The sequence below is a fragment of the Caretta caretta genome, chromosome 2 (genome assembly GCF_965140235.1).
Source record: "Caretta caretta isolate rCarCar2 chromosome 2, rCarCar1.hap1, whole genome shotgun sequence".
Lineage (NCBI taxonomy): Eukaryota > Metazoa > Chordata > Testudines > Cheloniidae > Caretta > Caretta caretta.
Window position 1 is genome coordinate 167,358,766 of NC_134207.1, and position 27,094 is coordinate 167,385,859.

General features: G+C 40.5%; 1 protein-coding gene across 9 annotated transcripts in view; it reads right to left on the reverse strand.

Annotated features, from left to right (window-relative positions):
* IKZF1 (IKAROS family zinc finger 1) overlaps positions 1 to 27,094 on the reverse strand; it is a 94,065-nt gene that overhangs the window by 11,286 nt on the left and 55,685 nt on the right. Inside the window, exons 4-8 of one of the 9 annotated variants that reach the window (XM_048839245.2) lie at positions 19,119 to 19,178; positions 16,522 to 16,782; positions 9,082 to 9,249; positions 6,244 to 6,369; positions 973 to 1,077 (exon numbers count right to left, since the gene is read on the reverse strand). In XM_048839245.2, coding sequence (XP_048695202.1) covers positions 973 to 1,077; positions 6,244 to 6,369; positions 9,082 to 9,249; positions 16,522 to 16,782; positions 19,119 to 19,178 — 720 coding nt within the window. Of the gene's footprint in view, positions 1 to 942; positions 1,078 to 6,243; positions 6,370 to 9,081; positions 9,250 to 16,521; positions 16,783 to 19,118; positions 19,179 to 27,094 lie in introns of all 9 variants that reach the window. The other 8 variants (XM_048839243.2, XM_048839248.2, XM_048839247.2 and 5 more) reach the window with 8 other exon arrangements.

Genomic DNA, 27,094 nt, shown 5'->3' on the forward strand with positions numbered 1-27,094 from the left:
TGTGGCTTCCTACATTCTGGAATCTCCCTCCCTTACCTGGTCTGTCATGTTTCCACCTTTTCTTCAAAACCCTTCTTACAATATAGTCCTTCCCACAGGCTTTACTCCTCTCCTGAAGCAAGTGATATAAAACTAGGAGAAGTCTGAATATTCTGTCTGCCTCTCTGTAGAAGTGCGCTCAGGCTTTCCTTTGAGTTTCCATGCTTTTGAGGTTTAAAACTAAACCTAAACATTATTGTAATCTCTCTCATTGTATTCAATTTCCTTTGATTGATTTGCTACAAGCTACTGCTCTGCACACTGAATACCAACTGGAAGAAGAAAATGGACACCACCTCCTAGTCAAGTCACTGAGTCAAGAAAATGTCTATTAGTAAAATAAGGAAGCAGGTTATGGAAGTTTTTGTTGCTTATAGTATGTACGTGTAGAAGTATAAATTGATCTTGGTTTTTCTTTTACTATTCTCATCAGCTGGGCACATATTTCTAGGTTTATAAATTATACTTGACCAAAGAAATGAAGTAAACCAGTGTACAACCTTTCTGAAAGAGTATTAACCTCTTATGTTCAGCCCAACCTCACTTACACACACATGCTTACACATGTGTCAAAACACAGGGTCTGCCCCTGATGGGGGAAGTTAACAAAACGTAGCCTTAAGCATCTGCTTAAGTGCTTTCCTGAGTAGGAGCCTCGATTCCCAGGATGATCATATAGAAAACCTGGGGCATCAACAGTGGAAAAGGCAAGAATACTGAACCCCCCACAAAAGCTGTAAAATGGAAAGTTAAGCTGCAGAAAGCATCCTTTTGTAATGCATCCGTCTAGCGAATGCTATATATTTATATATTGTTAATTTAATGATAACAAATGAAAATCATGATGCAAGACTGAAAACCCTATAAGGCTTTTTTAGGAGACAGCAAACGTTTAACTCTTACCAACAAATTTCTGAGGCATAGAGCTCTTACGTTTGGCGACGTTACTTGCTAGTCTATCCAGCACGAGGGATCTCTCTGACCCTATCTTGCACAAGTCTTCAGCCATTTCACTCTGGTTAGTTTCCTCTTTTATGACTGAAATCAAATGACATCAGAGGGTTAGGCATGCATGCTCCATTTTAATGGAACTACCATCTTTGTATCGTGTTAGTCAGACTTTTCCATTAGCATGCAACCAACTAAAACCAGGATCTTACCTGACAGGCGCAGGTTGACTCTGACTGTTTGTATCATTGTCCCTTAAGCTGACTAAATTATATCAGTTCTCATCTTCCCCTCAAATAGGATGTAGAGATAACAGATTGCAAAGTACAGCTACAGCTTATGGGGCTTGAATTGCTCTGTGCCCTGTCTAGTTATTTACACTACACAATTTACACATTTAATATTTACACTGGTGCAAAATGGATGTCTAACATGATCACTCTGATTTGGTTTTACACCCACCTTGCAATGGTCTGAACAATTACACATGGTGCAGGAAAATGGAGAATCAGGCCCTAAGATCTTTAATATTACTTTTGATATAAAGCACTCCCCCTCTTACCCTCCCCACCCCCCACTACCTTTCAGTGACAGAAAAGCCCAGCACAATAAGCGTCGCTTCAACAGAAATGGGGCATGGCTATCACTTCATATAGAAGAATGTATTTATAATTTACGTAGAAAACAACTTCTCTGACAGTTCACTATTACTCTACTTCCCTGATACAGTGTTAGTCATTAAAATCCAATTTTAGCTAGTCCAGTGGCTGAACATATATTTATCATAGAGCATTGACCTTCTGCACTCAGACTGTTTTCTGACTTCCTGCTGCTGCTAAGAAGTTTTAGGTTTAGAAAGGAAGCCCAGCAAAGAGATTCTTAGCTATGAGCCACTAGGGAAAAGGTTCCTGTTATGTCACTTTGTAGCAATTGCCGGTGGAAGCTGAAGGGGTATGAGACTGAACTGGCACAACAAGAGCTCTAGGATGGTAAACTATATCTATTCTGAGCATCCAATGGCTGAAGAAAAGGTGATCTATCAAGTTGCATCCGATGAAGTGAGCTGTAGCTCACGAAAGCTCATGCTCAAATAAATTGGTTAGTCTCTAAGGTGCCACAAGTCCTCCTTTTCTTTTATCAAGTGTGTGTAACGTTGGATTTTTTTTTTTTTAATCTTTTGCCAGGAGATGAATATTTTAAGCAAGATTGTGACTTGATATCTGATCATCAAGTAAAAAAGCTTGATTCAGCAAGCTGTCTTTTATATTCTATGTCTGCTGGTGACATGTTATCTTCTCAGTAGGTGTGCTCACTTATTGATAGATGTTTACATGGTATCTACTGCTGTGGTAACTCGACACCTCACACTAGTCAAAGTAACCATATCTGTTGCCTACATGAACAGAATAAGCAAACCCAATGGACCCATGCTAGTAATATGTATACAGTGTTGCTGTAGCTATATTGGTCACAGGATATGCGAGAGAGACAAGATGGATGAGGTAATGTCTTTTATTGGACCAATTCGACTCTTCTTCAGGTTTGTGTAAGCTCGAAAGCTTGTCTCTTGCACCCACAGAAATGGGTCCAATAAAAGATATCACCTCACCCACCTTGTCTCTCTAATGTTAGCAATATGTCATTTAAATGGCAGCCTGATAGAATAGGGTTGGCTACATCATGCCCTGAAGTTGACAGACTCAGGTGGGGTGGATCAATAGAAGGAGCCGTTAAATGCCCTCAGAGAAGAGTGCCCCCATGGAAGACAACTCTAGGAACCAATAGCAGGAGCAATCTAGCAGATCTTAACCACGGCTGCAGGATGACATACTACAGTGGTTAAGTGCTCGCTGAAATGACTGGGCCCCAGACCATTTAAGATTTTAAAGACTGATCACTTCCAGATGCTATTCAAGGTGTGGGCATAGTCAGTCAGTACCGGGCACTGGTGTTGTATGCTCATTACAATGCACCCATTAAGGAGGCAAGCTTCTGCATTTGGTATAAGCTAACACTTCCAGATGTTTTCCAAGAATAGCCCTTTGGAGTGTATGTTACAACAATCCAATTTAGAAGTCACAAAAGGGTAAAATTCTATGGTAAAGGCCCAAAGCAATAAAAAGTCACTGTTTCTAAAGGACATAATGACAAGTAGCAGTTCCCACATTGACACCAAAATGCAAACACAAACACATTTCCCCATGGCATCCAAGAAGGTAGCACAATAACATTTCCAAAGAATTAAAGGAGGGTTAGCCCATGATTTTTTTTTTTTTTTTTTTTGGAGGGGGAGAGGATGAAAAATAGCAAGCAAAAAATAAAAATTTAGGCCCAAACTAGTATTTTCCAGTTTTTGGAAACTGAAACCTATGCCCACCCTACCACACCCCCCAATAATTGGTGGCAAACCTGAATTTTTGGGGGTTTTCATTGCCAAAAACTGAAAATTGTTTCTGTTTTTGTGCTTTCACTGAATTTTTTTGTGGGAACAAAAAACATTGATATCTGTATATGCCTACACCATCTACCTGTGTATCTTTGTGGCTGTACTATGCCATAGCTCTATTGATTGATTCTGATAATACACTAAACCACAACAGTAAAGCTCAGTCTATAAGTTTTCATAGTTTGTCTTTTCTGATATTCTCTATAGTACTTGGAGGGTCTCATGCGTTCCTACTGAAATCAATAGCAAAACTCCCACTTATGTCTGTGGAAGCAGCATCAGACACTAAGGTGAAATTCTAGCCCTACTGAAGTTGTTTGGCACTTTGCCATTGATTTCAGTGGGGCCTGGATTTCCTTTCCAAATCTCCTTCAAATTCAAAGACAAAATGAAAGAAAATATGTTGTTCCCCTTCACCCTCCTCCTTGGTTCTGCCCATATTAGGTACGTTTCCCAATGAGAGGTATCAGGCCCCTAAAGGAAGTGGTAGAAATCAATTGCTTAGGACTTTTTCAATTAGAGTAGACAAAATACTAGAAAATATGCTGTGGAAAATAATCCTGCAGTAACAGGGAGATGGACCGGATGACCCTACCCCTCAGCTCTATGATTCTATTAATACAGCAATCAGTGGGACTTTATTATCATAGTAATAGCTCCATAATACATACTGAAAAGTTGAATGAACAGTAGTTCTTGCATATAAGACTGACTTACTTTTCTAAGTATAAAAAGCATGCCTTTAAAAATATTTTTAAATACCAAAAGGACCAGGTCTCATTCCGAACTGCTTTGTTGCATATTTACCTCTTTACAGATATAATGTTTTTAAAATTGAAAAATGGCATTTGAAGTCAAACTGTGTTTGTGATGAGTTAGGGAGCATTGTATGTAATTTAAAATACCAGGATCACTTTCAACAAAGGATTTTTAAATGAAAAACTGGTTTATTACCTGAGAAATAATACCCATTTTTGTTAAAAAGTAGGATCTGTGGCAAAATACAATGTTTAGATTTTACTCCCAGTTTCTAAAATCAAAGTCATATTAGATATAATAGGGATCTGGCTGATACTCTTTGTGTATGCAAGAAAGCAATGTTTCTTAAAAACCACTTCTGAATATGCCAACTTTCAATCTGATTCAAATATTAAATAATGAGCTGCACAACCCTAAACTGCTGTGAACATCTAAGCTTTTTGTGTCAGGGTTTATAATAAGCACAGTCCCATACATTTGAGAGTTATTTCTTATTAAAGTTTCTGGTTACTGATTTCAGCTTCATCTGCATATTTTTCTTTACTAATATTTTATTTTCAGCAAGTAACTGAAAAGCTAACACAAATTGTTGTTTTGTTTTGCCCACAGACGTATCAAACCTTTATGCCAGGCACTGGAAATTCTAACCCCAGACAGACTATTTGCTTCTACATCCTATCACCCTGTTACGGAATTAAATATCATGGCTCTGAGTACATTAGCTCCAGCTTTCCTCCTATTTATACATTCTCCAATCCCTCAACAAAATTAGAAGGAGTGCTGCTCTAACATGCTGTTGGAAAGAAGAATCTCAGCTGCATTCAGTATTATCATTATGTGCATATACTTTACATTATCTTGTAACGTGTAAAAACATATTCAAGTGCTGTTCAGATATACAATGTTAAATAAGGCATCATTGCAAATAGGTCAGAGATAAAGTACCATTTTGTCATTTGACAAACTGAATAATATATACTTACAGGATCAAAAAGGTAGGCAAGAAATGCAGTTTATCAGATGGACTGTAACCTTAAATTCCACAGCACATTGATACTCTGTTCTCTACCTGAACTAATGCCTATAAACACATCTGGTACGACTACCTCTTGTGATCAGTCTCACACATCTAATTAGCAAGACCTGCTCAATTTTAGGCACAGGTTTAGATTCTGTGTTCTCTAAGGAACAGATTGTGGCTCTGCCACATGCCCCAGACCTGGGATCAGATGTTGGTGCACAGGCCCAAAGGAAAAAATCGTGTTGCAGCGAGGCATGATTCCCTCCCTACTTTCCCTTTGGTTCAGGTGGGTAGGTGTTTGCTGCTGGTGCCTACTAACAGCAAATTACTACCCTCTCCAGACTGGCTCCTCTAGCGCATTGTGGGGCAGAGCTAAGGTTCTTCTCTCTTCCTGGTCATCTGCTTGGCCTGGGAGGAGCAGCTGGCATTGAGCGCCTACTCATTGCTGTGCACTGGGACACAAGGTCCGGAAAGCCTATGCAGGTATGTAAGGGTGTGTGTGGTTCTTACCTCTCCCACCCCATACCAAAGTGTGCATTTCACAGTAAATTAGCTCTAAATCACTTCTTGGCAGTGGAATTACCTTTTTAACAAGAGTTTGTATCCCTGAGTATCGTAATCGATAGGACTCAAAATAAATAGGAAAGTTCCAGCCCTATGAGTTGGGATAACTATGCTTTAGCCTGCACAGCTGGTGAGCTAAGGAATTCCAAGTCTTGTAGCTGGTTACCTGAAGGTGTTGTTTCTAGATGTAAAAGCCAAAATTAGCCTTCATACCTTAGCTTGATTGTTTTAGATTGCAGCAAAGAAAACAAGAAAACTCAATATTGATTAAGTACAACAATAGTTCCAACTAATTATCTGTCTACCCAGACAGAGATGGAAATATATATCCAAAAATCTGTTCAGTGGTGGTACTGTAATGGATAGTTACACTTCCCAGATAGCTCAACTGGACCATCCCCTAGTAATTAATGAGTGACAGGAGGGTACTGGTTCCAGGATTACCCTTTCTGCTTTTCACTCCTACCTGGATACAAGCTGCCTGAGAGGCTCATGGTTTGCAGGTAATTGTGGCAGCGTTCTTTATGTTCTTCTAATGAGCTGCGCTGTTTATAGCTTCGGCCACAGTATCCACATTTGTGAGGTTTGCCAACTGCAGAAAACACAATTTAGCGAATGAGTGAAATTAAGTATCTGACAGAATAATAATGATAACAACAGGAAATCATTCGTGCTGTGACTATCTACAGCCAACGCTCAATGGAGTATTTGGGGCCTCTCAAAACAACAATGAAAATTTAGTTATATTCTCTAATTTAAAGACCAGGTCCTCAGCTGGTACAAACTAGCATAGCTCCACTGAAATCAATGGAACTACCCTGATTTACACCAGCCGAGGAATCTGGCCTTAAATCTTCAAAACTAGGGCAATCTTAGTTCCCCCACACATTTTGTGTGTCATTGGGCCTGATTGGTTTTCTTCTCTGCTTTGGAACTGGTCTAAATATCTGAGGGCAAAGTATGATATTAAATAGAATTTTGTCTTGGTGAGTGGTGGCATGCAACAGCAAAATCAGAGAACCACAGAGGCACCAAATACCTCAGACAAATGTTATCATCATATTTGCAAACATCCTTTAAGTATTCAGTTTGCTGGGTTTTGTAAAATAAAGATTTGCATATTGATAATGATTTCTTTAAAGTTAAAGGCTTTGCAAAATTCTAGGACATTTGATGGTACAATCCTGGGTTCATAAGCTGAAAATTATCTTGGGATGCTGGGATCCCAATTTCTGGAATTTCAGGGCCTTGGACTCCACCTCTTAGAATGTATTGCATTGGGGAGCTGCTGGTTTGGCACAGAAAGGGTCGCAGCGCTACAAGACTTCCTCCATTCTTTGTCTTATGTGCCTCATCCTTGATGTGGGAAGAATTCTCAGGTTGATGAGGGAAGAACTGTAGGGATGAGAAGGTAATTCAGTCTCCAAGTCCTCTCTGTACAGAGACTGCCAACTGGGGTGACTGTTTTTGTGTAGACCACTGTCCACTAGAGATAGATGAACCAGGTCTGATGCAATGAGAACCAACTCAACCCTATACTTAAAACTAGAACCAAATCCAAATAGATTCTTTTTTTTTAGGTTCAAATCAGTCCTGGATAATTTTTATAAAAAATATTTTTATTTTCCTGGTTCTGGCAGAATCCAGAAGCAGAAGCACTGAAATATCATGACAGAGGCTCTGTTTGTGGTATATCTAGCATGACCAAATGCCGAAAGTACTTGGGAATCTTATAACAATGACTGTTCACATGAGATTTCTGGCCCAAAATTTATAGACTTATACTAAAAAGACTGGCTAGTTTTGATAAGGAGCTGTACTTTTGGATGGTTATAAAACCTCAACTTTGAGTTTCACTCACCACCACTGTCAGCTAGGAACTGGACTGAGACCATCAACGTATTTGCATACAATGATGTCACTTTACTAATCATAATAATATTGCATATTTATATAGTGTCTCATATCCTAAAGAATCTCAAAACTTTATTCAAACTGTATAGAAATCACTTCACCCATATCTGGGATGGAATGCTACAGCTGCTAAATAGCATAAAGGACAACACAATACTTGTTTGGAGAGGAAGTGAAGAGGAATACTGTATCTCCTTGAAATGGCAATTTTAGATAAGCAGAATGCCTATATTCCCAGTTCAGAAAAAAATCCCTATGCAGGATATCATTTAAGCACATGCTTAAGTCCCACTGAAATCAAGGAGCTTAAGCACATGTTTAATATTAAGCTTGTGCTTAAATGGTTTCCTGAATTAGGACCTGATATAGGCAGAATCCAAAGGGAATTTGATTTGGACACCTGGGAGAACATCTCTTACAAACAGAGCAATCTTTAGTGGTCAGGTTTTCACCTCATATAAAAAATGGCACTTCCAGAGCCTGCTACCACCATACAGGGCTATTGGCTGAATGCTAACTTTTTTACATCACTTCTGGAAGCACAAGGGGTTTCCCGTGGAGGCCTCCTATCCAAATACTGACCAGGAGAATTCCAGCTTAACTTGTGAAATCTGATAAAATCGCAGCCCCAGCTGGCATGGTTGCAGGCACTTTTAATGGTGTGGGTATCATTTGGGATTTGCTCTCAGAAGGAGAGTGATGCTGTGACCTTTTTAAACATTGAGAAGCCTTGTTAAATGAAAAGGTAGATATGAGCACAAGCATGAATATTTTAGAAAATATTTATCCAGGCTTCCATATTAGAGTCTTTTTATTTAAGAAATAACAACCCCCACCTGAAACCTCTACGAGTAGAATGCAGCACACAACATATGTTATGCGCAGTGGGTGAAATTAATCTCATATTTAGAGAGCCAGCACCAAGCCTATGCATTACTCAAACCTTCTTTTGAGGGATTAAGTGGGACTTCACTGGTGCAGAAGCCTTAGGCAGGCTCCGCACCATGGTGCATTTCACTCGAATCATGCAGCCCTTATTCATGCAAGTAGTCCCACGAAAGGGATTGCTCACCTAAGGGTTGAAATATCAGACTCTAACGTGGGAATTTCCAACTAGCCTGGTGCCAAGAAGTAAAGAAAAGCTGATTATTTGGAATTGCTAAAATAAGCAGAGTTTAGCAGCTTCTGATGAGGCATCCTTACTGCTCAAACACTGCAGCTAACCACTTTTTGTTCACGTCACAAGTTGGTTAAGCCTGAAGGGAGCCTACCTGCATCCTGACCCAAGCAGCCATTGGAGACATGGCGGCAGTGAGCACGCACACAACTCCTGGCCTGACCTGGAAGTGAGCGAACTTTGTCCAGAAAGTGCTTGGATGTAGTTACTTACCAGAATGAGTCCTCAGGTGGCCCGTGAGGGCATCCCTGCGTCGGCAGGCATAGTTGCACAAGTGACATTTAAAGGGTTTTTCGCCTGAATGCAACTTTATGTGGCGGAGGAGGTTGCCTTTCTGAGTAAAGGAGGCTCCACACTGACTGCAGTGGAAAGGGCGTTCCCCTATGAGGAGAAGGAGAAATATGTGAGAACAAAAATCTTACACAGTAACAAGAAAAAGATTTCAGTGAGAAAGTTGTTTTCTCACTGGTGCTCTATGACTTCCACCGGCTGCAGGTTTGATATAACATGAGGCTTTCAGACTAAACCTGCCAGTTTCTTAACGCTTCACTGGCTGGGTCAATTTGATCTGAAAATCTAATTTTTTTTTTCTAAATCAGAATGGCACATCACAATGCAAATTCAAACTCATTTAAATAAAGTGACTGCAACATTTTGTGTTGAAGAGCCACTCTTCCTGATCAGCAGTTTTGGAATAAACCAATATCCAATTTTGCATGTTGTGGCATTTGGTGGGGTTTTTAATGTGGCTTTTTTCAAAGGGTCTTTAAAATATGCCACTGAAGCAGCAAAATAAAAAGGAAACTCATTAAAAATGCATTTCAGGATCACAAGTTCATTTCAGCGTTACATTCTTATATTTAAATGAAAGGCACTTCATTATAACAGTTATAATAACTTCTTTTCATTTACATTTTCCCTGTATTTTCCCTTTCAATTTCTTCTCCATTACCTGTCTGTCCCTAAGCAGCCAAATCAGGAAAGAGACAGAGAAAGAGAGAGAGAAAAAAGTAAAATGAGAAGTTAAGACAGTGTAAAGGAAACCCTGTACCTGCCATACAAACGTCCTGACCCTCCTCAGGCAGGATATTAACATAGGAGTTATATTAATGTGCTTTTCTCCACTTCAGGAAAAAAAACATACACAACCCTTTAGGAAGCACAGTCATTTGTCTAACTTGGTACACTTTATCAAGGGAGCAAGTCAGCTTGCCCATACAAAGATGCAAATATGGCTTTGGTGTTGGTTTTTTGTTGTTGTTTTGGTTTGTTTTTTGGTACTGCTCTTTGAAGTTGTTATACTCTTTTGGTTTGAAAGGATGTGATTTTTTATAATCTCTGGTAAATGTGATCTGTGTTTCAAGTTGCACCAAATGGTTGGATTAGATGGGACAATTTACATAAGAAATCCTGTGTATCATTCCCCCCAATTCCTTCCGTCATTCCCTTTTGCTGTAAGAAATAGTCCCTGAGTCTGATGTCAAACCAGCCTTTGAAACTAATTTTCTGACATCTGTTTGTCCTAAGCGAAAACTAAAATAATGATAAGTCAGCTAATGTTTAAGGAATAAATCAGAATTGATCTTCTTTTTGAATGACGGTTTTGTCCAATACAAAAGAACAACACATGATTTAAAAAAGTTAAACCAGTAAATGCTTCCTTTCCCCCCAACCCATATGAACATCTCTTGTTATCTTGCACATTTGGAAACAACTAGCTTGCGTGTGTGAGCATACAAAAACAAGCTATAACCATTCTCGTTATTGAGTAATATGGTTAGAAAGCTCAGAAACAAACAGATAAAAAGGAAGCACAATCTGACCTATGGAGAAGCCATTGCTCGGCTGATCTCTATAATCAGGATCACATCCTTTAACATTCAAATATGGGCTAATGGGAGGCTATTTTGGGAAAAGGAGTGTTTGACCAAGTGTCCTCTGGTATGTCTAGATCTCCCAGTTTAGGAAATAAGTCCCTGTCTTCATCATGACCCAGATCTTTAACAGTATTTAGGCATCTAAACTCCCATTGATTTCAATGAGATGCCTAACTACCACTGAGGATCTGGGCCCAAGAAACTTTAAGGGACAGATTCTCAGCTGGTGTAAAATGGTGCAGCTCCACTGAAGTCTGAGGAGCTATTCCTCCAGGGTTGTACCATATGATCTCTTGAGAAGAAGCTGTTTACACTAGGTGTTGCAAAGAACTGAGCAGTTATTGGCGTCTGCCTCTGGTTTGTGTTCTCTACATCTTTGTAGCAGTTAATACGTAAGATATTTTTTAGGGTGGAGTGAAACAGTGACTGAGAAGCCAGTTCTCACTGACAGTCACAAATAGAGAGGAAACAGTTAATTCTTACTAAGCAGCTTTTCTATCATTCATTTCCATTAGTTTTACTCAGAGAAGCAAAAGAGGAGAAAATAAGGACAATAAAAGCATGCAGGGAGAGGCATGTAGAGTAAGAACGAAAAGTGTCTCCAACCTACAGCTCTCATAATGACAGGGTGAAACCTTGCATTGGGCAGGAAAGGCAGACAGCTGGAGAATTTGAACTGAAAATGATGTGTACTCTATAATACTACAGAACTCAAAATGGGAGCATATATTAGGAAATCAATACTCAAGTCACCGTATTACAACAACTGAAAATACATCTGCACTAAAAGACAGCTAATTCATGTATATTTTCTCCCAATACCCACGTTGCCCACTCTACAGCTATGGGGTGGCAAAAGCATGTACTCAATATGGGACCTAAACAGACCAAACAACCTTCAACAAGAATGGCAAACCAGCCTAGGATATATCTGGGGCTATCACTGGCTCTGAGCATCTCCCACAGAATGAGAGAGAGACACCAGATCTCGGAAAGTAAAATTTGTCTTTTTACTTGAGTAATCTGGTTTAACTGTTCTCTGATTTCCTGCTCTGCACAGCACTATTCTTCCTGGGTAAAATTCAGCTCATGTGGAGGGCCAACAAGGCCTAGGTGCCATTTAAGTTCCACTTAAGTGTTAGTGGCCCAAGCTAGCTCTCAATGTAGAGGTGAATTTCATTCCCCCTTGAGAAAAGTTTATCATGTCCTCCTTACTTGCAATTGTTTCATCCCTAATAAAAGGTTCCTTATTGCAGGTGCACCCACATACACACTCTCAGTGCTATCCTCTATCCCAGTGGTTTTCAATCTTTTTTCATTTGCGGACCCCTAAAAATTTTCAAATGGAGGTGCAGACGCCTTTGGAAATCTTAGACATAGTCATGGACATGAAACCCAGGTTGAAAACCACTGTTGTACGGTAACAACCACCTTTTGCGGACCCCTTAGACATAATCTACGGACCTGCTGGGACTGTGGACCACAGGTTGAAAACCACTGCTCTAACCACTGGCACAAACCAGCTCCTGTGTAGATAGGTGCCGGGCCTTATTCCTTACACAGGTCCTTCAAGGCATTTCAATCCTGACCTGCAACAATCCTTGCCAGGACATTTTGCCAATCACACCCTATTATGGGGAGGATCCTGAGAGGTGTGAAACACCTGCAGTTCCTTTTGGCTTCAATGAGAGTTGCAGATGCTCAAGTAAGTTTCAAGATCAGGCCATATATGTTGTTTTAATGAGCTAGAAAAATGAGGACTCTGTTGAGATGGCCACAGCCCTCCCCATTTGTGACTTTAGCTAAGATTTTAGACTCAGGTCTTGACAGGTGAAAGTCTAGTGCCCTAATGCACCGTGCCACCCTACCTTCTTACTGGATAATGTGTATGAACCCTTTAAATGATCAATAGCAGGGGGTAGCAGATATGGTGATGGCTGTGTGCTTCTGACACCTAGCTAGGGAGACAGTGATCAAATACAGGACTACCAGTGACTTTGGCTAAGGGATTCCAAAATAGCACAGACCGGTATGGCAAGTTAACCATGAGCCCATGCTCAGGGGTCTCAAAATCAGCAAACATGAGTTTTTCATTTTAAAAGTGCTTTCCTAAAAATTTAACATGAAAGGAACAATAGGCTGAATATCATCAACCACCTAACAGATGGGGGGGGAGGGTCAGATAGTCATGAGTGGAATCCTTTTCTACAATAAGGAGAAGCTGGTAACAATATAGGTGAGTAGTCGGGGTTTTACAGCTACTTGCATACAGGAGTGGGCAGAAAACATCAGGTGCTACTCTGCATATCTACACTTGGCAGGTGTTTTCATTAGAAGTAATTATGTCTTATCAGGCCAGGCAGTCATCATATTTTGGCGTTTTAGTGTGCCGGGTTTTATTCATTTATCAAATATTTATTTAAGAGCACTTCACTGGATATGCAGGTTTTACATGAATTAACAGCAAAGTAATTCATTTGCAAGGCTTATTCCCTCATCAGGCACATATTGAAATGGGCTTCAGCATAGTGAGTTAAATGTCTTTAATAGTGTATCCCATTTCCACTTTAATTTTCACAGCAGACCTGAAAGGGAAGATGGTTACTACTATTTCCCTATGACATCCCTTTAATTTAGAATGGCCCAGCCTGATCCTGAACACCTTCTCCAATTCCTGCACAAGGTGAGCGCCAATGGACTTCAGCAGATTTACTTGCAAAAGGAGTTCAGCATCAGACCCTGTTCAAAGCAATGACTTTATCTGACAGGCTGGCAAGACAATTAAGGAACCTAACTTTAGAACGTTTAGTTTTATTAAAAATCGAAAAAGATGTAGGTAGTACTGAGTGCATTAAAGCATGCATTGCATTTTCCACACCAATCTACATGTTGTATACTTTACTTGCATACAGGGGGCCAAATTAAGAATCCTACAGGTGGTGTTGTACTGTGCAGAGGAGCAACACTCCATTGGGAGTTCTTGGAGGTCTTGGGCCTAATGCTGCCTTGCCTTGCATGCTGTGTATCCATTTACACCTGTGCAAAAGTGAGTGCAAATTTGCCAGTCTAGTTTAGTAACATTTTACACTCACTCTGCATAGATGTAAATGACTCCACCAGCTGCAAGGCAGAGGAGACTTGAGCTCACTATGTACGTGCTAGGCAAAAGCAGATATGCTTCCAGGAGAGTTGAGACTGAGGTGTGCTCAGAGGCAGTCCTTGCTAGGCCATTTTGAAAGGTATGGTATACAGTCCACCCAGCACTGCTTGCTGGACACTGTCTGGTATATGGAGATAGGCAAAGCTGTGTCCACAACTTCACCTTGGCCAGACATGCCCCCAGGTGGCTTATATACCACTGTCATCAGTATAACCTCCATTAACACCCCTGCTCTTCAGAAACTTCAGTGAGTATCTCCCCTCCCTCACCACCTACCCGTTGCATCATACTTTTAGCAAATGATGAATTAGCTTCATAATGCAAGTAGCTTTATACTACAGTCAGAAGCCTTGGGCTGACCAAAAAACAGAGCTACTTGCATATTACATGTTCATAAAAATAGCTATCTGGCAAAACAATAGAATGTTCTTCTGTCTTCAAATTCCATAGTAAGTCACAACATTCTGTTTCAATTCATGCAACACTACCTTCTTTATACCATTATATGTATAAACCAAATGGGTCTGTCAAAAGAACTCTTGTGGACATTTTATCAATTTTTAAAGAACTACACTTTAACATTCAATAAAAGAAAAAGCCGCCAAACCCTTGACTACCGCTATGAAGTACATTGCAGTATCACACTTTCAATAATTTTTCATTGCTTTTCCAATAAAGATACAAAACATCTGCTTTTCCCTTAGAGAAGGCTATATTGTATCTAATTTAATCACACAGTGTTTTGAAATAGGTAAGTGTTACAACATTTCTAAACATCATCATGACCATTTCTTATCATCTCTATTCAGTATTATGCTAGAGTACAGTTCACGACTGTAGCTTGGACAGTTGCATTTAAAATGATAAACACTAGAGTTGGAAAGGTTATTCTGGGTCATTTTATGCATGCTCCCCAGTTAGTGCATTATTGTTCTCTACTTTGAACCCACAAGCATTTTATTTAACCTCCTCCTGAATAACTCTAGGGAAGTTGTTTCCACAATTTTCTTGGTAAACAATTCTATTGGCTACTTTGTTTCACTAGTACACAGGCTAGTACTGCTGGTTACATCATTCTTAATAACTGCTTCCCCTCTTCAAGTATTTGTGCAAAATTGTCACATCCCTTCTTTTAAGCAGCATAATTTATCAAGGTAACAACAATTGGAAACTCCAAGGCTGAATTCGTCCCTTTGATACCCAAGAAACTGGGCTACAATTTTAGGCTCTGATCCTGAAACTGACTACATACAGCTCATCCCCATGCCTGTGCCAAGCAGCACTGAGTTCAAGGTGACCTGTCCCCAGGCACAGTTAGTGGCAGGATTGTGCCCTTAGACTTTACTGTGTGGCGTTATGATCATTAGTTCTTACGCTCTTTGAGGCTCTTTAGAACAAGAGAACCCAGGCAGAAGATCTACAGCATCGTGATAATGAAAAGCTACCATTTATGAAAAAACAACTTCATTCCATGTCTCTCTGAAGTCCTAGTGGAACTCCTTCAGAATCAATTCTCGCTGATGATCATTATAATAGGCTTTTATTTTGTAAAGCGTCTGCAGTGAAATCAATTCTGGTTGCTTTCAGACCTTATTAGAAATTATGAAAAAAGATTCTTAGACTTGTAATTTACTTAATTTGTGGCACTGATCATTTTAATAGCATGATCTTCTTGCAATGTTGGAAACAGAAGAACAGTGTTCACTTAACAGTGCAAAACCATTCAGAAAATGTTCTTGTAATTTTGCCTACATTTAAAAAAAAAAATGAACCATGTCAAGTTAGTTTAGGGATGCCTTTGGAATCGATGTTTGTAAGTAGGATAATTTACCATTGTTGATGGTGTAATGGAATCAGTGAAACTGTTATGTAAGTCTCATGTCAGTTATACCAAGGGTTCTCAACCTTTTTCTTTCTGAGACCCCTCCCCCCAACATGCTATAAAAACTCCACGGCCCATCTGTGCCACAGCAACTGGTTTTCTGCATACAAAAGCAAGGGTGCAGCAAGCAGGGCAACTGCCTGAGGGCCTACACCATAGCAAAGCTAAATTGCTCAGGCTCCGGCTTCAGCCCCATGCGATGGGGTTTTGGGTTTCTGCCCTAGGGCCCCAGCAAGTCTAATGCTGGCCCTGCTTGGCAGCCCCCCTGAAACCTGCTCGGGGCCTTCCTCGGACCCCGGACCCATCGTTGAGAACCACTGAGTTATATGATAGCATATCAGAGGGGTAGCCGTGTTAGTCTGGATCTGTAAAAGCGGCAAAGAGTCCTGTGGCACCTTATAGACTAACAGACACATGCTCCAATATGTCTGTTAGTCTATAAGGTGCCACAGGACTCTTTGCCGCTTTTATGATAGCATATGTTAGTGCTGAACCCTTAAACCATGGGTTCCTTTTCAATTTCAGACTTTCTGGGATGGAATCAATTGACTTTAGGGGGAATCTTGCTTCATTTCAAAGTCAGAATGGAATGGCTCAGTAACACAGTTTCAAATGCTTAAGGAAGCTGCATTGACATACAAAAGGGAACATGCTCCCAACACTCATAAAATAAGTCTTTTCCTATTTATATGGCCATTTCTTGGCCCTAAAGGAAAAACTATGCCAGGCCTTACCAGTGTGGCTTCTTTTGTGAACCATGAGCACATTGGGACCGATGCAAATTATCCCACAGATATCACATTTTAGCTTTCCGTTAGGAAGTCGAATGCCTCCAACTCCTGACATAGCTTTGCTGCCTGGGCCATTGTGTGAGCCATTCATTTTCTCTCCAGAGGCATCAAGCATTCGTAAATCCTCCGCACATTCTTCCCCATTCATTTCACAGGCACGCCCATTCTCTTCATCACTCTGAGTCTCTATTTTAATATTACTGGCTGAAAAAAACAATACAGGATGCCACTCAGTTTTGTTACAAAAGAAACATAGTGGCAAAGAAACAATCAAATCAAAGAAGAAAACTTCTAAACAGAATGTACAATATACCTAGGCACAGAAACCAGTGATATGGAGACATTTTTATGTGCAACGTGGTGAGTTCTGTGACATATGGAATAATGTGCAATGGATACCAGTAACCAAACATAAGATGATTAAGGCTTTCAGATTTCCGCAGCTATAATATCTGCATCGTCAATCCAAATGAAATGGAAGGAGAGTAATTATGAATCCATATTGTCTGGACACCAAATAGTGAAAATGAGTACCCATCAAAGATAATGGATGCCATTAAAAAATACATTTGCCACTCTCTATCCTCGATAGCCTTACCAAGACACCTCTTCTTCTGTGAATAGGAAGAGATTGAGGGTTGTACCGTTCTTGAATCTACATACTGATTGATTATTTGTCACTATGGAAGGAGACAGCATGGCAGTGGAAAAGACGAGGATTCAGGCACAGATGAAGAAACCAAAGAGTGAGAGGGAAGAGGCTGAGGCCTCTGGGACTGGAACTGTGATTGAAGTAAAAGGAGTAGGACTCGTGCACTTGGGACAGCATGACTGAATGCTACTGGGTGACAGGAGAAGGTCTCTAGAACCAAGAACAAGTGGTGAGAAGGGGGCCAAGTCAGCAGGAGAAAATAGGAGAATGGTTTAGACCGGATACAGGAACTGGTGGCTGAATGGAGCGGTCCCATACTTAAAACATAGTCACTGTATTCCCCATGCAGGCTGAGTGGATGAGAGAATGGGTTGGCATTATAAAAGAATTGCATCAGAAAATCTGCTTCTTCCTGTTTATCTTAAGTCCCTTTTTTAATGCATGTGAAACTGTGTAATTATTCAGGTAATAAGGGTAAAAAAGGTACTACTGTTTGAATTACATAAATTAATTTCTCTCTTGCTAATATGAATAAACTACAGGTAAAATGTTTGTGTATGATAACTGCCTTTGGCAGCTGCTGCATAAGTGACTGTTATCTTATGTGTACACATCAAAGACCTGAACCTCTGAGAATTAACCAACTATGGGAGAGGCCTGTAGTCAATTATGATAACTCCATTATTCACTCTTTACCCCTGCACAGGGGTTGTATTATGTTGAATGTAGAGTAATAACCTTTTCATCTTTTTCCTCAATACTACAGCTGGTCAAAATTTTTCTAATTAATTTTATTTGTTGTTGAAAACGAGCCTTTTCTTAAATTGAAAATGATTGTTACAATTGAGGGGTTTTTTTCCAAAAACTTTTATTTTTATCAGCAAAATAAAAGCAATGAAAAAATGTAAATGATTGGCTGAGCACATACCTATTTTCACCAAATCCAGAGCCAGGATTTTCTTCCATTGTAATAACAATGATTTCATATTGACAAGAGATGTAAAAGATGATGCAACAATGACATATATTAAGCCAAGGTCAATAAGGGACAATAGACCTTGATGTTCTTCTAAATATGAAACCAGTTCACCAAACTCTGATCTCTGTTACACCCAACAATTGCACTGAAGTAAAATGATTCCAGTGGGATTGCACAGATGTAATTGATGGTAGAATTTGGCCCAATATATGTATTGCTACAGGATAGAAGTTGAGGACAAAGGAGTTTAGTTTTGGCACTGGTGGGCTGTGCATCTTTTATAGGTCTATAGGGTCATTCTAGATATTTTTAATGTGTTTTTAAGATAAAGCATTTCTATTACATATGCAACCTAAGCCTGGGACAAGTGCACACATTTCCTCTCCAGCTTTCTTCCTAATGAGGAGAATAATTCAGAAGTCCAGAAAAAAATACCACTCACCTCTTAGCAATTTAAAAAACACAACATATTTATACACTACATGACTGGTAATCAGAAGTGATCAGTAGTTTTCTCTAAACTCAGTGGCAGTCAGGAAGCACTCATTTGCAAATGTGACCCCAAAAATGTACTGTCTTGTCACTTGACTGTTTTCAGCCAATCTTGCATCCGCCCTTTTCTCTTGCTTGTAGAAATAAATTATTGAACAAAGTTAGCCTTATTTTTCAAAAATTACAAATTTTTCTGCATTAGCAGATCCAGCCAAATGTGACTTTTAAAACATTTGTATCTACTAAGAGAAAAACTTAATGTGGGGATACAAAAAGGACTAGACCATTTAAGTCCTTCAAGAGTATATGTAATTAAATGCAGACAAACGTAAATTAGTGAGCACTGAAGTGACGGAAAAAATAAAAGTGCTAAATGGACATGCCCGTCAGTGAATTGAGAGCACACTGTATACTTACAGGAAAAAGATTTGGGAATTATTGCGTGAAAATCTCTAAAGCCTTCAGCCCCATAGGTAGCTGCAACAAAGAAGGCAAACAGAATGCTGGGTTGTGGTACGGCTAGCAGTAAAAGTCAAAGAAGATGATATTATTGCTACAAAAGACATTGCTTACCTAAAAGAGAGGCAGAACTATCACCACAGACATAGCACAGAAAAAACACAATATAAAGGAAGGACAGCAGAATGATCGCTAGAAGGAGAATCCTCATGTACATGCGCAGTCATTTCCCTTTGAAAAATGCTGTTTTTCCACAGAGTTCCGCAAGTTCTTGCACATCATCAACATGATTTTGTTTTTATTGAGGCCTTGTCTACACGGGTTTTTCACCACCAGTGTTGCTAAACAGTGTAGTGTAGCTGCACTGATGCATAAACCTAGTGCAGACATACTGTACTGACTTGCGGCAACCTGAGGTGAGCTGCACCATGGCAAATAGTACAAACCAAGGCAATGCTTCTACTACGGCTGGTTTAGCTACACTGGTGGCTAAAAAATCCAGCAAAGACAAGGCCTAATTCCAATCAACTGCACCTGTGCAGCCCCATTTATTATAATAGAGTTGCACAGGTAGTCCTGGTTTCAGAGGAGCAGCCGTGTCAGTCTGTATTCGCAAAAAGAAAAGGAGGACTTGGGGCACCTTAGAGACGAACCAACTGCAGAACTTTTATTACTGGGGAAGATGTGAGAGAAGGAAAGAGCCAAGCTTGTCTCTGAGGGAATTTACAGGTCTGGCTGTTAGGAAAATAGATCTCTGCACGAATAAATGGAGCACATTTTTACAGAGTAACTTTTCAGAGTACTTTAATTACTGAAAATAGCCATGGAGGTATAGCGTATCAATGTACTCAACAGCAGCCTGGATGTGTTAGAGCAGGAATGGGGAAGAAAACGAGTGGAAAGGGAGAGTGTTTAACATGAGGGGATGCGGAAAGGAAATTAGTTTAAACGTATTAAAGCAGATTTTTTTAATTGTGATCAATGGCATGGTGTCAGTTTTAAAGTTTTGTCTGAAGCTTTATACTTGGATTGGATTAAATATCAACATTTTCTGCTTCAGTTGGAAGATGAGCCTTGTATGGTCTCCTTCCCTTCTATAGAGGTATTTCTAGTGTCACATCATCTTGTGATGTCACATCATCTGAGCAGGGAGCAGGATTTGTATTTCAGATTTATTGATGCAACAATAAATATTTGATGCTTTATGTTTTCCAGACAACAAAATATGAATTGCCCAGTATTGTACAGATAACCTAACCCAGGCACACTATATGATATATTATTATTATGAAAACCTAGCCCTTCTAACCCAGTCAAACCATTATTCTTTTAATTAATATGCTTCAATTTGGTTAGAGATGACCTTTTAAGCTCCTATACAGGTTGGGCCTGATTCAACACAGTGATACTTCATTTTTACTCTAATGTAATGCCACTGAATTACACCAGCAAAACTCTGGACTAATGTGGTGGTGAATTAGGCTCCAGATACATAAGAGGTTAAATCAGAATCCACTTTCACTGTGATGAATCCATATATTGCACCAATGTGACTGAACTACCAAGTCCCCCAAGAATGATGTGATAAATGCCAAAAGACAATTGCAGGAAAGGCAACTGAAAGGTAAAAGAGGATCTTGCAGATTTTAAGAGACCATGATATTAAGAAAACCATCTATCCAATGTACATCTCCCACAATCCCCAGCTTCCTCACATGGTTCCTCACGGGTCCAAAGCACCTCTGTCTCCTAGCCACATACCAAATCCTTCATCTTCCTACCCCCGACTATTTCCACAATACTGGTATGTAATATCAACCTGCAGCACGTTGGAAACTGCAGATATAAGGACAGGCATCAAACTGAGTTTAATATCAAAGTATATGAGCAGGGCTAATGTAATGATTATTCTATTACTTTTCACATGTGTTTCAACAAAACCTCAATTTTTAAACTGAAATGATGCTGCTGCAAGATTTCCAGTCTGCTGCACAAGAGTGCTGCAGAAATCTAAGAAGCTAGTGGCAGAAGTTACAGGCCCAGCTTTCTGCACAGTGCACAGGGGACTTGGTATGAGCAAAATGTAACTACAGCATAGCAAGTATTAAGGGAAGACAGAGGGATTTTCAGATGATAGAGGTCAGATTTGTGTTTCTCTCTGTGTGTGTACAGAATGCTGTTCAGGATTCTTGTTGGTTTGGAGGAGGAAATCAGGGCTTTTGCTACACAGAGACTGTTTCATACTGTTATGGTGAAGGGGTGGCTGGTGGAGAGGTTGGGTTATTTTTGGCCCTTTGAGAAAAGGATTTGGGACCTGATCCTCAAAGGTATTTAGGTGCCCCATGATCCCCTGGGAGGAGCTGGACAACATGGAGTGAGAAATGAGGGGTTTTGTCATGAATGAAGATTTGACATCTGGGAAGAAGGGGGAGAGAGACCACAATGGGTTGCTTGGGAAACAGGAGGCTCTTAATAGCTGATAGAGGATTTGGCAGTTGAGTCGGGTGTTCGGAACTTTGTCACAGGAAGGGAAAGGAAACACCCACACTCTCCTCTTTTGTTTTCTTCTCTCCTCCTTTTCCCCCTCTCAAGCCACAAGCCATGAAGCTGCAGAATCTGAGCAGACACAGTGCCTCAGTTTGAAGCATCCTTACTGTGCAAGCTGCTTGTTGTAAGGAATCGACTTAGAAATCTTGACTCACTATTCATGGGATGCAGTATAATTTAATAGGTGGAAATCTGAGGCAAAAAGAGTTCTCACTGAGCAATGAAAAGCCTTTGCTGAAATATAGTCAGGCAAGATCAACAGGCCATTTGTCAGAGAACTTAACTAACTTCTGGTGAAACAGTAAATCCTGCTGTTTACATACTATGGCTGTCTCGATCCAGTAAATGTCTGTTTTACATGCTGGATTATAGTTTCTAGTCTAGCTCTGAAATCCCTTTATGCAACCCACATATAAAGAAAGCTACATTTTTTTGCTGGGAGAAGGAACTGCCTTTTTATATGCTATCCTCTCCCTGGGTGTCTGTGCATCAGTTCTTAGAATGGCTTGACTCTAGCCTAAAGACACAAGGCAAAATTTTCAAGAGCCCCATGTGACTTAGGGATCTAGGAGCCTAAGACTCATTGAAAGTCAAAGGGTCTTATGGGCCATTCTTTCAAAACTATTTAGGAGAGTAAGGTGGGAATTATTCAATGGGAATTAGGCACCTATCTGCATCTTTAAGTGCCTAAATAGATTTGAAAATCTGGCCCTAAGTATTTGTCACTTTTGAAAATGGGACTAAGAGTATGTCTGCACTACGAAATTAGGTCGAATTTATAGAAATCGTTTTTTTAGAAATTGGTTTTATATATTCGAGTGTGTGTGTCCCCACAGAAAATGCTCTAAGTGCATTGAGTGCATTAACTCGGCGGAGCGCTTCCACAGTACCAAGACAAGCGTTGACTTCCGGAGTGTTGCACTGTGGGTAGCTATCCCACAGTTCCCGCCGTCTCCGCTGCCCATTGGAATTCTGGGTTGAGATCCCAATGCCTGATGGGGCTAAAACATTGTCGCGGGTGGTTCTGGGTACATATCGTCAGGCCCCCTTCCCTCCTTCCCTCTGTGAAAGCAGCAGCAGACAATCGTTTCACGCCTTTTTTCCTGAGTTACCTGTGCAGACGCCATGCCACGGCAAGCATGGAGCCCGCTCAGCTCACTGTCACCGTATGTCTTCTGGGTGCTGGCAGACATGGAACTGCATTGCTACACAACAGCAGCAACCCATTGCCTTGTGGCACCAGACTGTGCAATAGGACTGGTAGCCATCATCGTCATGTCCGAGGTGCTCCTGGTCGCCTCTGTGAAGTCGATCAGGAGCGCCTGGGCAGACATGGGCTCAGGGACTAAATTTGGAGTGACTTGATCAGGTCATTCTCTTTAGTCCTGCAGTCAGTCCTATTGAACCATCTCATGGTGAGCAGGCAGGTGATATGGATTGCTAGCAGTCCTATTGCATCATCTTCTGCTGGGCAGGCAAGAGATGAGGATGGCTAGCAATCCTATTGTACCATCTTCTGCCAAGCAGCCATGAGATGTGGATGGCATGCAGTCCTTCTGCACCGTCTGCTGCCAGCCAAAGATGTAAAAGATAGATGGAGTGGATCAAAACAAGAAATAGACCAGATTTGTTCTGTACTCATTTGCAAACCCTCCCTCCCCCCCACCCCCGTCTAGGGGACTCATTCCTCTAGGTCACACTGCAGTCACTCACAGAGAAGGTGCAGCGAGGTAAATCTAGCCATGTATCAATCAGAGGCCAGACTAACCTCCTTGTTCCAATAAGAACAATAACTTAGGTGCACCATTTCTTATTGGAATCCTCCGTGAAGTCCTGCCTGAAATACTCCTTGATGTAAAGCCACCCCCTTTTTTGATTTTAACTCCCTGTAAGCCAACCTTGTAAGCTGTGTCGTCAGTCGCCCCTCCCTGCGTCAGAGCAACGGCAAACAATCGTGCATCTGAGTTGAGAGTGCTGTCCAGAGCAGTCACAATGGAGCACTCTGGGATAGCTCCCGGAGGCCAATACCGTCGAATTGTGTCCACAGTACCCCAAATTTGACCGGCAAGGCCGATTTAAGCGCTAATCCACTTGTCGGGGTGGAGTAAGGAAATCGATTTTAAGAGCCCTTTAAGTCGAAATAAAGGGCTTCATCGTGTGGACGGGTGCAGGTTTACATCGATTTAATGCTGCTAAATTCAACCTAAAGTCCTAGTGTAGACCAGGGCTAAACCTCCTAAATCACTTAAGTGCTTTTGAAAATGTTACCCTTATTCTCTTCAGCTGGGATTTTCCAAGGAGTTTATGACGGCAGGGCTAGATTTGCAATGGTATTTAAGTGCCTAAAGATGCAAAGAGATGCCTCGTGAGATACTCAAAAGCACCTAAGCAAATTAGGTGCCCAAGTCACACTGATTTCAATAGGACTTAAGGGTTTACCTTGCTTAGGCACTTTTGAAAATCCCACTAGGGAATCTTCATTTTGTGATACTTAAGGGTATTTGTACACTGCAATTAAAACCCCACGGCTGGCCTGTGCCAGCTGACTCAAGCTCGCGGAGCTCAGGATCAGGCATTGTTTAACAGCGGTGCAGATGTTTGGGCTCAGGCTACAGCCCAGATTCTAAGACCCTCCCACCTCGCAGCGTCCTAGACATCAATAGCAAAGGAAAGGTCCTTTTGAGTGTTTGGGTTATTTTTTGTGTGTGCAAATTTTGTTTTAATTTGATATTTTAAGGGAAGTTGGAAGTATTCTGCTGCTATCAATTGATGTTTTAATGATAGATTTAAAATACAGCAAGATTTTTGCATGAAGGATACTATAACTGTGCAAGCAGAAGATGGATAAAGCTACAACAGGAGCAAATTGATTTGAATACTGGATTTAAAATGTTGTGCTGAAGAGAATAATATCTTTAATACCATCCTTGCTAGGAAATTACAGACAATACTGCTGAAGAAGACAGGAACAGATTATTTATTATTTAAAAAATGAACAAGAAAATCAATCCAAGCTTTGAGATAACACATGGAGCGAGACTTTGCTCTCATTCACCCTGGTAAAAGTCTGCCTAAATATAATACTTTCAGTAATTCACATTATTTTATTTTACAAAGATTTTCAAATAAAATCAGAGGTGGTGGGGTTTTTGTTTTGTTTTTTAAAGTGGGGAGGGGTTTTGACTCAGATTGTGATGCTAATTATCCAGCTGAAGTCACAGTCACTTAGTCTGTGACATCACAACGAGTTGCTGTGGAAACAATTTTGCTGTCACAAAGAGGAGCAGTGCTACCGGTGAGGAAGAAGCAGCTGGGTTTATGAATGCCTCCGAAATATCCTTAGTATAACAGACCAAAGGGAGGAAACAATTCACAGAAATACAAGACATACAGGCGAGGTGTTTATCCACAGAATGATTTTCAAAGACGCAAACTTCATGGGCTGGCTTGTAAAATAATGAATGAAGTTTATTCTCTAGTTTGACTTTTTTATTAATAACTCTTTCCCAACCCCCCCCCCCCATGCCTTTTTAAAGCTTTCTTCATGGAGCTCTGAAATGTCTTTTAAAAGGTCTGGGCAGAAGTTAAAAACGATAATAATGAGGTTAATAACAATAAGTAATAATAGCTTCAGTCATTCACTTCAAGGAGAAAGTAAAGAAATGTGTGAGTTTCCTTATCTGGATCATTTTTTTTTATGGGGTTGGTCCAGGTTACCAGTTCAAGGGACACAATATGGCCTTGCTAGACTTATCCCAAACTGACTGATTCTTGAATTCCAGAAAAAAGGAGATGAGGCCAAATTGTTTTAAAAGTAGCCTGTGATTTTGCACGTGCAGTTATTGCACTTGCATGTACAAGTACCAACTGGCACATGCATATGTGATACTTACATATGTGAAGTGCTTAATTTTTAATGAACAAGGTGCCAGGGCTCAAGCAATTTTTTTACTTTCATAACTGATGCAGCAAGCCCAGAGGTGCCAGGGCTATGAACTGCCAGGCCTAGAGGTGCCGGGGCTCAGTCTTGGCAAGTTCTGGCACAAATTAAGCACTGCATGTGTGAAATAATAATAATAAAAAAAACTAGATGCCATTTAAGGTTGACTAAACATTTGGACCTTGAAATACACTATTCACACGGATAAAAGAACTATTTTTTAAAAAGCTTCCCAACCCCCTAAACGACCTGGCTACAAACCAACCTGAACAAATTCCAGTACAGCACTTTCATCAGAAAAGGATTCAACCTGTTAAAAGAATTCAGTGTGCCAAGGAACAGCAGAACCAGTAAGACAAATATAAGCTAACTCCTGAAACAGATGAGTAAACCTAGTGACAGAATAGGCCGACTTCCCTTCACAACCACTTGTTTGTGAGTCATTTACTGTAACACAAATTCCAAAATGGCAAAGAAGAGACTGTGGATGAAACTGCAGGTACTTCATAATAATTGGGCAGCTGCTCAGAATCATCCACTTCTCAGATGGATTTTAAAAGGAAAAAGGAAAAAAAGAAGAAGGGTTATCACTAAGATCCACCAGTGCCTTGAGGCCCCCTGCAACTGCAGCAAACTGGGCATGTGGGATAAGGAGGATTCCTGATGCATCCTTCTGAAGTAAACTCAACCACTCCCTCTACTCAAGGTTCCTAGACAATCAGCCTTTGGAATCAACTTGTTCCCTACCCCAATTTTGGCTTTTACTCAAATATACATGATTCCAGACACACAGGAGCCTTCAGATAAGCTATCTCCCACAGGACAACCACTCTGGTGAGCTCCACCCATCTGGTGATCTGAGGCTGCCATTTCCTTCCACTGCAAATGCAAAACCTGAGCTAGAGTTCACAGAAGCAGCACATCAGTATGACAGTTGATGAGCAAAATACCCCTGCTTCCACATTCTCTTATTGAAGGAATAAAGTTGCCCTTTGCTTATTGTGTCATGCAAACAGATTAGCATTTTCTTGTGGAACTGTAAGTACAACACGCAAGTCAGTGCATAGTGAATGCAAGTGAGTGGACATAAAAAGCCACTCCTTTCTGTATGTCCACAAAAGGGGTTTCTATTTCTCCAGGCCTGTGGGGATTTATGCACAGCCTCCTATTAACGTCCGATTATCCAAGAAATCCCCACCACACCAAGAAGAGAAAGCACCAAAGAATTCTGTTGCAGCAATGCAGGTGATCTGGTAAAGTCCAACAAAAGCAGATGGGGGCTAGGGAGTGGGAAACTATTTTGGACGTAGAACAATGATCAGATCTAAGGTCCCAATTCAAAAAGGTACTTAGGCATGTGAGTATTCCTATTTAAATCTATTAAACATGCATCCAGCTTTCAGCATGTGAAGTACCTTGCTGAAGCAGGGCCTAACTAGTTAGGTTC